This window comes from Lytechinus variegatus, chromosome 2 (genome assembly GCF_018143015.1).
Source record: "Lytechinus variegatus isolate NC3 chromosome 2, Lvar_3.0, whole genome shotgun sequence".
NCBI lineage: Eukaryota > Metazoa > Echinodermata > Echinoidea > Temnopleuroida > Toxopneustidae > Lytechinus > Lytechinus variegatus.
This window is the reverse complement of record NC_054741.1, coordinates 79,462,807-79,474,738: the sequence shown is the minus strand read 5'-3', so window position 1 is coordinate 79,474,738 and position 11,932 is coordinate 79,462,807. Positions and strand designations below refer to the sequence as shown.

The 11,932-nt window shown below is 34.0% G+C and overlaps 1 protein-coding gene across 3 annotated transcripts in view; it reads right to left on the bottom strand.

Moving 5' to 3' along the window:
* Positions 1 to 924: 924 nt before the first annotated feature.
* LOC121409178 (CST complex subunit STN1-like) overlaps positions 925 to 11,932 on the bottom strand; it is a 33,586-nt gene continuing 22,578 nt past the window's right edge. For all 3 annotated transcript variants that reach the window (XM_041601026.1, XM_041601028.1, XM_041601027.1), the window contains 5 exons: positions 11,502 to 11,650; positions 10,754 to 10,894; positions 8,890 to 9,009; positions 8,022 to 8,094; positions 925 to 4,467 (listed from right to left, as the gene is read on the bottom strand). In XM_041601026.1, coding sequence (XP_041456960.1) covers positions 4,307 to 4,467; positions 8,022 to 8,094; positions 8,890 to 9,009; positions 10,754 to 10,894; positions 11,502 to 11,650 — 644 coding nt within the window. In that variant the 3' untranslated portion in view covers positions 925 to 4,306. The remainder of the gene's footprint in view (positions 4,468 to 8,021; positions 8,095 to 8,889; positions 9,010 to 10,753; positions 10,895 to 11,501; positions 11,651 to 11,932) is intronic.

Sequence of the window (11,932 nt, the reverse complement as noted above, 5' to 3'; positions counted from 1 at the left end):
TGAGAATATGTAAATTTTAATATTTCAACTTTTCTTCCGATCTCGTAAAACACGATTACGACTCTGCGTGGAACAACTTCATAGTCGTCATGGAAAACATCATCAATAAGGTGGTGCTATATCAATGAATTATATTGATATTATAAAAAAAAATGCAATTCAATGAAAATCGGTTTACAAGCAATAATGAGTGCATTTGTCCTATTGTCGGTATACCATCTGTATTTTAAAGATCACTGTGGGTTACGTCTGATGTTATTGAAACGTTTAGTTTAACAATTGTTTAAATTAACTTTCTATATTCATGAAAATCATCTGGTGTTGTTGTCGACGTGACCTTTGCTATTAAACAAAAACAAAACAATAATACCTGACAAGATGTCATGATTTGGTCTGGAAGAGGGGTGTAGTCCAATATACGACGATGTCATTATGATTTCATGTTAAACTGAACTTGAAGAATATATAAATAAATGAAATGAGACATGCAAGTTAATAAATGTATGGATATATTTGTATACATCATTCTGAACCAAATAATTATTTCTGTTAAACATCCCTGTTCAAAATTGACATGGTCTGTTGAGGCCACACTCCGTTCTCTTCTCGGTAGGCCTACTCCGTATAAGGTCTGATGTGAGGGCGAAGGGTCATATCTGACCCAATTATGAACCTTATCCAAGTCATTTCTGACCCTGAACGGAATGTGTCCATAACAGACCAATATCCAGCCGGGGCAAAACTGACCCTTGATTTATTTATAGTCTATACTGTATTATCTCTAAATATTACTGTGTAAATTTCATCAGTGTAAAATGAAATGTGTGTGATTTATATAACAATGTCTGGAATTTAAAATATATAATTTATTTAGCCTTTGATTATTATATGTACATTGAAAATAAATGAAAACAAAATGCGATATAAATTTGTCAAGTGTGTATCATTTATAACATATTAACTGAAACATCACAATCATAAATGATTTTCAGGGTAACGACTTCTTGTAAATGAAACTAATATCGATCTAACTTTAGTTTTGTAATTCACTTGCTATAGAAAGTTTCAGCCTGTTAATTGCATTCTTTCTACTTTGTATCGATTTACATTTATTTCCCCGACCAAGCCAGGCCTTAAATCACTCTCATTCTGTTATCCCTGTATTATCTTTAAAAAAAAATCTTATCTTCAATCCGATCTCTTTCCCAATCCACAATCCCTTCATAATAATAATGGTAACTGGAATATTTTATAATGGATCTATCATACCTTCAACCACAGTGGAAATCACTCTTCATGGTTTAATGATGATATTGCATGTGGTTAGTTTAATGAAAAACATTAGCAAAGAGTCATGCTAATAACAAATATATAAAAAATTTAAATGAAATAACAAGTAGCAACAAAGTATTAAATTCCTGTCAAGAGAAAACTTGTATTCAAATAGCTCCCAAATAAAATGCATGAAAATTATAGAGCAAATTAAAATATACAAAATAAATTCATATATGGCAAATTTCAGGCTGTCCCTTTTGAAATACTTTTTTGCCAAATTCCGCCCCAATTTATTTGTATATGAGGAAAATTGTCGTGGCAATAAGATAACGAACTCTATATATTTTGCAGAGAGAAAAATAATTGTAAAACCCCATGAAATGCATTTAAAAGAAAAAATTAGCAATAAATAACAAAATATCAAGTTAAAATTTCAACAAAATTTCAGGAACTTGTACGTTTGAATGATCTTTTACCAACTTTCACAAATTAGTATTAATGTGAGGAAAAACGGAAAATTAAATTGTATAACTGTTTTGAAATTATGATGAAATCAACAACTATAAACTAATCACTTGAAAATACAACATTACAACAATTATTTCAAAGTAGGTGAATTATGTTAGGGCTCGACCCTTGAACCTCGGCACCAATATGTTACTTCCCCATGCATCTTGTTTTACAGGCCACATCGCCGTGTGGACTACCATGCCGTTGTTAAAACCCAAGAGGGCGCTTTCCAAGTCAAATATAGCACTTGATTGATTTTTATAATAATTACTTCTTATCAAGTGCTTTTTCAAAAGTTACAAAGCACTGTACAAATGACAAAACAAATACGATTGGTCAAAACTACACAAAATGAAACACTACTTGCAATTTATTAAAACAAATGAGATTTAAGCATCTTCTTAAACACATCAATAGAAGAACATTGTCTAAGCTTAGGGGGTAATCTATTCCAATATTTTGGGGCAAACACAGAAAATGGCCTATCACCATTGTTCAGAGAAAATCCTAGAAAGCCAAAACTAATGGACTCATCAAAAAGTTGTGTAAAGATTCTATGACTCATTAGGAAAACGAAAAGAATAAGGCCACCACAACAGAGGTCAAAGTTAACTAAACTAAGGAATATAATCACTTCACGACCCTTGCTTCACACCATGTACATGTCTTGCATAGTGACAATGGTTACAGTTTAAATTTTATTTTCAAGGTGACATATCTCAAATAATATTTCAGAAAATGGAAAGACTGTACTTGTTAAATCCTTTATTACGTATATCCTTTACAGAATACTGAAATTTGTATGTAAATAGTTTCTCAGCACATGTTTTTGTTTTGTTTTTTATTATGGCTGGCCACACTTTAAGGCTGGTTCGAACTTATCCAGCTTACTAAATGTTATTTCCGATCAGAAACTTAGTTCCAGCCTTCACACAATCAGTGGACGAATTCTCAAGAAAAAATCAGCAATCTATTACAACTTCCACAAATAAAATCACTACAAATTAAAACTTTCATCATTAATTGTACTGAATTCCACAGAAGCGATTGTTTTGATATGCTCTCAAGTACCTTTTCCTTTTTTCTTTCATGGAGAGAAAGACTTCAAAAACAATTCCAATCTGTACTTTTACAAAGAAAAATAAACAGCAAAATTGCGTTTATGCTGTACACCATCATGAACACATTTCTGAGACCCACTAGGTTGCAAATAAAAAAGAAAGAATAATTCTGTATCGATCCTCTTCAGTATTTCAACTTAATGTGCAAGCAAAATGGATCTTGATCGGCCATCAACATTACTGGTAATTGATTAATTGTAAACCTTTGTGTAAATGGAACCTTTGGGCTAAGTTACTAGCCAATAATAATAATAATAATTATACTTGCTTCTTTGTCAGAAGTCTCTAAGCGCTCTACAGTATATGCAGCATAATTACCCTGACTTTAGCAGTGCAGCTGTTACACGCGCTGCGTTTCAAGGAATAAATTCCTGCCAGGTACCCATTTACCTCACCTAGGTTGAGTGCAGCACATTGTGGATCAATTTCTTGCTGAAGGAAATTGCGCCATGGCTGGGATTCAAACCCACGACCCTGTGTTTCAGAGTCCAGAGACTAATCCACTGGGCCACAATGATCCACTGCCAAGAGTGCTATCATCCCTAAAAACAATGTTGGGGCTTGCTGTTCATCGCAGCGTACTGATCATAAAATACACTTTCATCCTAATCTAACAAATACAAACTCCAATCAAACCTAGGTATTCATTGCATATTTCAGTTGTGTATTAATGTGGTTACAAGCTGGCTGTATATAAATGATACTGCTTTTTAAGATTCACCAATACTTCTCATATATGGTCAGCTGGGTTTGCACAAATCTAAACCATGCAGGCTTCTCATCATGCCTTGTCCATGGTCTTTTGGTGAGTGCTCACAGTCAATTATAATAATAATAATAATATAAATGGTATAGGTTATAGTGCACATATTCACCATGTTGGGTGCTCAAGGCACTCCTATATTACCCTAAATAAGCTCAGCTACAGATTCAAGTGATAACAGCATTTTGAGGAATTACTTCATGCCGATACCCATTTGACTTACCTGGGTTGAGTGCAGCACGGTGTGGGTAAATTTCTTGTTGAAGGTAATTACCCTATGACTGGGATCCAAACCAACAACCCTCTGTTTTCAAGGTCTAGAGACTGATCCACTGGGTCACAACACTCCATTGCATCACTACGTTATTGTTTATTTCATATGCGATTTGTCTTATCCTGCAGAGTAAAATTGTCTGCTTGTTTGTTTATTATTCATCTTCACAAGTATTGCCCTTTTCTTGCTACTCACTAGCTAAACACAAGACAGTGATTTCAATAATTTATCAGATATTTCAACCATGGCTCTACTTTTAAACCATCTTTCAGAATACTCCTTTCTCTCCTCCTATTATCCATGTTATCTTCACTGTCTTCTTCTGGTCCATGCCAAATGAGACAATAAAAGTGGTAGATTCTCTCAAGTTATGGCCATGTAATGTTTTGAAGTGGTGCTGATGACTTCACTGTTTGATTCCAACCAAGAGAGGGCTTCCTTCACTGCATCAGGGCCGATGTTCTCATAGCCAGGGTGATTACGTAGTCTATCAGTTACATGCATGTAATGACATCCACCTTCAACTGTCATTCAAATGATACACATACAAATACAACTTATTTTTTTTACAATCATTCACGTTTTCAAACACAAGAAGTATTACAAAATAAAAAGAAAAAAAAGGAAATCAAGGAGAAATATAGGTGTATTGACTGCAGGAATTTCATTTTATATTTCACATTTTTCAATCAGTCTGAGTTTTCGTTCCTGAAATCTGAGTGCCGTATGAATCAAATTTATGAGCTTTTATATCTATTCCAGTTTTAAACCTATTTGTCAATCTTTCTGTGTATTGTTGAAAAGGTAAGATTCATGGTTGCACACATGTGATAGAGCAATACCTGGTTCAATCAAAGCTGTCACAAAACACAGATGTGCTTTTCATCTTTAGAATGCTTTTCTTTCCCTCCTAGGAAAGAAATCAGCTAATGGCATTGAGTTGATTGCACTAATCATTGTCAAATTTTGTATCCTTATTCTTTGTTCACAATTGATATTGTCTAAAAATTGAACAATATATTCTTTGTAAGCTAGATATATTAACAATGTGTAAAATACAACCCCCAAAAATGTACCTTTTCTGTGTTATATGGCCTTTGGATAATAAAAACAAAATCAAAATATTGGGATTAAAAAATCCAGAAGTTGTACATACAAGGAAGGATTTAAGTGTTATTGTTTTTTTCTTCACGTATAAAAAATGACTTTTTTTTTAATTCACTGCCAAACAATTGATATATAATCCAAAATGCAAAGTATTGTGCCTTAGTTCAATGAAGAACTGCCAGTAAATGACATTTAAACTTGATTGTGTAACCTGTTTAGACTTGTGCAAGATGATCAGTGATACTTGATTACCCCTATGTCCAATTCATGAACTGTATCCATAAACTCAATGGCAATTCAACAAATACTCTCAATATGTTCAAAGTTTATCAACCTTAAATGACATTTGACATTGGTCATGTGGCCTAAAACTCATGCAGGATATTGAATTATTCCCTCATACTTGATTAGGCCTACTTTTTATGTCCAAGTTTCAAGAACGAAATCCATATCCTTTAACAGTTTTGATATTTAAAAAAAATTAACCTTGGTTAAGATTTTGTTTCGATTCCCCCAACACTAAATGACCTTTGACCTTGGTCATGCATCCTGATTACTCTAAGTCCAAATTTCATGAATCAGATCCATAAACTGTTAAAGTTATGATGCCAATTCAATAAATACCCCCAACATGGCCAAAGTTGATTGACCTTAAATGACCTTTGACCTTGGTCATATGACCTGAAATCCAGTAATACTTGATTACCCTTATGGCCAAGTTCCATGGACTAGATGCATGGAGGTGTTGTGGTGAAGTGGTTCCTATTCCAAGGGGGTTGTGAATCCCACCCTGTGCTAATTTCCTTTGCCACTTATCTACGTTTGTCACTCTCCACCCAGGTATTAAATGGGTACCCAGTAGAATGTACAGGCCAATGTGATAGATTGACACTTGTGCATCAATAAACAGTTGCTTGGCCAGGATACTCCCCGGGGAGTGGAGATGGTGCAAATTATGTATAGAAAAGTGATGGATCCTCTGACCAGGGTTATAATAATTACAAAGTAAAGTGCTTAGAAACTAACGTATGTAGCACTGTATAAATGTAACTATTATTCTTTATTATTATATACTTTCTAAGTTATGACATTTCAAAAACTTAACTTTACTTTCAGATACTGATGTCGATTCCCCCAACATGGTCTAAGTTCACTGGCCATAAATGACCACTGACCTTGGTCCTGTGATCTGAAACTCAGGCAGGATGGTCAGTAATACTTGATTACTCTTTTGTTCAAGTTTTATGAACTAGGTCCATACATTTTCTAAATTATGATGACATTTCAAAAACTTAACCTTAGGTTAAAATTTTGATGTTGACGATACCACCGCCATCGGAAAAGAGGTACCAAAAAAATTTTGGAACATGGTTCTACCCAATGTATTATCTTACAAAGCAAGTTTTATATTATACTATCATATTAAGACACAATCATTCCATAATACTGATATCAGTTGCAAGTCTACTGCAGACCATTGATGTTTTACATTGCAAGGTACTGGAATGTTTGTACAAGAAAGAAAATAAAGAGGCATTATTTTCATTTCAATGTAACAACACCAACCAGTTTCATTTCTAAGTTCTCTTTTTGAAATCCAATTAAACTTTGCACCCAGACTTTGCACACTAGTGCCTTTTACGAAAAGAAATTGGTTGACAGAAGATAATGATGAACATTTTTGAGGGATTTTTCAATATGTGCAATTCATCCTCTTCTGACATGTAGCTTAATCTAGAAAAATGTCTAATTTTGATTTGTGTATTGTAAAGCTTAGAATCTCAGCTACACTATACTAAAAGCTTAGGGAAAACTGACAAGAAAAAATGGAGATATGGTTCAAGAAATAGAGGAATGTCGAATATAGTTTTGAGAAAAAGTCATGTCCCATAGAGATTACACGCAAAATGAGGAAAAATGACATGCCTTTATTATTTGCAATTTTTCAGGATGATCCCTTTATCACAATGAAAAATAAAGGCAATAATTCAGAAAGAGTAAGACCTAAGCTACATCATATCGAAAATTGGGCAAAAATTGACCAATATTCACGGAGTTAAAGCCTAATTTGCATAATTATCATAACAAGGAAAATTGACATTTTGAGTTCCGACGCCATTTTGATGACGTCATGATCAAATTGAGGGACAATAGTGACATGAAATCAAATTTACAACTCATACTCTTTCGATATATGAAAAAAAAATTGGGGGTCAACGTTAAAGAGCTACAGTGAATTTGCAATAGGCATGTTTTTGCCCATATATGGCCTATAGTGAGAGCTCGCGCGCACACGTGCTGCAAACTTTAACGGGTGTTATTTTCGTTATTAATGGTTGTAGAAGGTTGATCAAGGTATTAAATTGCTCAGAATAATGTTATCAATGCAATGATATAAAAAAAAGGTGTGTCTGCATTGCCTTAAGGAGTTACGTGCGGAAACAAATTTTTGAAAAGGTTAAAATGACCTGAAATGTACCCCAAAAATTTTATAGGCCATTTGGAGAAGTTTTTTAGCTTTGACGCGCATACGCGCGTCATGACCTTTACATGACCTTTGATGACATTGACAGTTGACCCTTGTCCTGAAGTTAATGTGATGTAAATATTGTAAATTTTTGATATTTGATAATGAAGATATGAACAAATTAAAAATTTTACAAAATGGCGCGTAGATGACGTCATCATGACCATATGACCTTGAAAAGCTTAGTATGCCGTCTCTATGATAGACTCTATATATGACGAAAAAATCAGCAAAACTGATTCTGCCAATTCAGAGAAAAGTTGGCGACAAACATAGGTGCGAAAAATAAATAAATAATAAAGAAAATTCAGACGAAATTAAGAGGTGGTCTGTCAAAGACAGACCACCTAATAATTAGAATAATTTTGCCTCAAAAAAGAAAAAGAGAGAAAAATAAGAACATTGTCAAGGCTGTACAGTGCGACACAGAAAATTGAGACTTACATTTCGGGTGTTGGCAATCTTCTCTCAGTATCTCTAATATACTTTCATTCAGCCGGAAGTTTCCTGGCACAGCCTTGAAAGAGAGACATGTAGAATGGATATTAAACTCAATATGGCATGTAAATACTGTATATGGAAGAATTAATCTTATTTTATTGATAGTGTAAAGAAAAACTTTCATCTTTAATATCAAACTATCATACAAACCAGGATGTGTTAGGAATTTTGCTTGACCGCTGCATCGGTTATGAATACGTTTTGTGTCCGTCGGCCAGTGGGACCAGACTTTTAGTACCAGTCTGCTCTAACCCAGCGTGATGAGCAGACGACAAGACAATGTGTTTTAAAGAGGTGTTTCAACAATACAGATATTTTCATTTATTCCTATTTGTTTGGCATCACCTGTGCCTGGGAGGCGAAAAGCGAAATGATTTGACTTCATTCATGATAGCGATTACTAACTTCTTAAAGGGAAGTTCACACTGGCCAAAAATAAAGATGAAGGTTTGATGAAAATCCATTAAAGAATTATAAAATAATGAATTTTCAAAGGTTTTAATTGTGGATAACTTCGCGAGCATCTTCATATACATGTACATGAAGTCTGATTTTAACTGTATATTCATGATTACTAAAATACTTTTCTTATAGGAAAGAGGATAAATGATGCGTCTGATGATATATCAATCACACAAATAAAATCATTTTCATGAATTCATAAATCATTATCCTTTGAGAGATTTTCGTCGAATCTTCACCAATAATTTCCCTATCTTTTCTGCTTATAAACTTATTGCTGGGGTGACCTTTTGATAATAACAATAAATTGGTGCCTATCATGCTTCTCAAGTGCCTGTATCCACAGTACCTGATAAAGTCCATGTTCTGTGCTACTCCTGAAAACCATCCCATCATTCTCCAGCTTCTCAGTAACATTCTTGAAGACATTCTTTATCTGTCTGCCTCGTTGATGTGGTCTATCTGCATCCTACAAATTCAATAATTCCATATCTGAATTTAGCTACATTCTATCACTGTATTTATTATGACATTAGCAGCTCAATCCTCACTCAGTTTTTATTCAATATTTACGTCAGTTAAAATTAACATGAACTTTTCTCCAATTCACATCAAGCTTTGGTGTAGGGTCAATGGTAAATTGCCAATTCCTCTACTACCAACTCGTCCACTCATCATATGGTCTACTTTAATTTAGTCTAATGCCATTCCGTCCATCAACATTTCGTCTACCAACCAATTGGTCCAATCATCACTTTGTCTAATCACCATTTCGTCTATGACCATTTCGTCTCATAACCAGTTGGTCTGATATCCATTTCATTTTCATTCATTTTGCACAATTTTAACACTTAGTCTAATTAGACCAAATGGTATATCGATTAATCTGACTATTGGACCAACTGGTGATTAAACGGAATGGCATTAGACTAAATGAATTTAGACCATCTGGTGAGTGGACGAACTGATGGTGGACCGAATTGGACGAATTGGGAAAAAAACGGGTCAGTAATGCCTATTATCACCCATATCAGACATCTGATCTGTTCATTTACAAAACTGTATTGCCCTACATTTTCTGATTATCAGGAAAATAAAAGTATATTGCTTGTATTCTGCTCGGTCTATATATGTGTATTGACTTTGCATGCAGAAACGACGCAAAATATACCTTTTTATTTTCCCTGGTCTTACATCCAGGCATTTGACAAAATAATGCACAAGTACACTTCTTAATAATCTGCGCACCAACAATATACGTTATAATAAGGACAATATTGGATCCGGGCGCTTACTAGTACGTTATAATGGTAAAGTGCTGAGTCTAGACCCTAATATAAACATGACACAATAGAAATCTATTCTTCAAATAAATTCTCAATTTTCATGGTTTTTGCTCTAGACATCTAATTCGGATGATAATAAAAATATTGACTGGCTCTTCTTTCGGGGAACATCAAATATATTGCCGTTTAAAGAACCATATTGTCCTTGTCTAAAGACCCCTGCCAATAAGATTCTTCTGCTGGCAATAGATTAGATTTCTTAAGGGTCAGTCAAGGCTAGTCAATATCATACTCAAGTATCATCTAACATTCAAATTTTACAAAAGTGAAATGAATGAATCCCTTTTCAATTTCATCCACTGATAAAATAAAGATATAAATTTTGAATCTATGGATACATATCTAGGGTCCTCTCTAAATAATGTTTAAGCTTTTCTTTTTACAAGGGCCCACTGAGCACTAAGTTTGACAAATTTAGTGATTGAATACTAGTATGAGAAATCTACAAAGATTTACTTTATATTTTTGACATTTCAAGCCCATTCCATGCATGAGAAGTGGAGCTTTTTATCAGAAAGAGAGAAAAAGAGCCAGATATTCTTATATTGACTGGGCAACCACGAAAAGAAAACTTGTAAACATGTAAAATTGCTACAATAAAAACACATTTCCATTTTCTTTCCTCCATGTCATAACTGTTGAGGCCATAAAAATATAGTAATTATAAATTGAATGGTGACAGCTTTGGGGGGTATTTACCAAAACTAAAACTATGCTTAAAAAACTGATGTATGTTTTGATTCATCCAGGAAAGTCAAACATCGATGGAAAAAAAAAAAAAAACTATGCTTCACCCTAAAGTTGTTACACATTTTGAAAAAGCAGAAGCAGAAGTTAGATAATCAATTGATTGTTTTATATGCCCACCTCTTGATATTCATGGCAAGGTAATGATGCTATTTCCAACAGTTCAGCCACTGTTTCAAGCTCATGAAGATAAAAGTTCTGAATGATCTTTTCCTGCAGGAGCTTCAGCAACTTTATATGCACTTCCCCAATCAGCTGAACCTTTGAATAAAAAAAAAATGAAGAGGGGTAAATACAATAACAAGTTAGTTTTCCTTTCTGAGAAACTGTAGTTTATTTCCAACATCATTTGACTGTCATTTCTTATTGATTTGAGGGTTATTCTCAGGGGCACCCCACCTAGCATCCTCCTCTGATTGGGAAGTCACAAGCAAACTGGTATATAGGTATATATTTATGACCTCTTTTTTAAGCTCCTTATTAAAACCACATTAATTCATTACTGCCACAACCATTTAGTGGATGTGATGGGCGGAACCTTATTTCATTACCTGAAATTATTTTGGGAAAGCACTTTTTTACTTTAATGATATCAAAGCAATCCAGCAAGTGATACACCACGTCACAGGGGAAACTGCATACTTTCATGTCAATCATGATTTTTCACAGAGATTCTAAGCTTTACGTTGGTAGTTCATTTGTCTATTTTATTTATGATTAAGTTATGATAAATCATCACTAAATCTCGGTTTCGTTTTTTCTGGGACACACTTTATAGGAGTGTGCCCCCCCCTTTATCAAAAAGATGCTCAATCTATCAAGGAATCCAATGAAATTACCATCACTGGATTCCTAGATAAATACTCACCTCTCTTTTGAGAGCAGTTTTATCCTCTAATGCACTGACGCGGGGACCACCTTCTGAGACAAACGGAAGATCATACACAGACTGGTAGAGAATAGGTATCTCCTCCATTCTCTTCATCTCCGTCTGGTAGCTAGGGTCTTGAATTTTCCCTAAGAATTTTGAAAAGTGGATAATTGTATCTTTGTACTACTTACTTCATTTACTTTAACGCACCAAGAACCTTTAGCAATTGGAGTTAAAGTTTGAGTAATATATGAGTAACCGAATAGGCACCCAGCTTATCCGTGCCTCATAAATGCTTTATTATCATTATTTATATTATTATCATTATTATTAGTATTGCTATTGTTATAATTATTATTATTATCATTATTATTATCATCATCATCATCATCATTACTAAAATCAAAATCTGAGTCATCATCTAGACA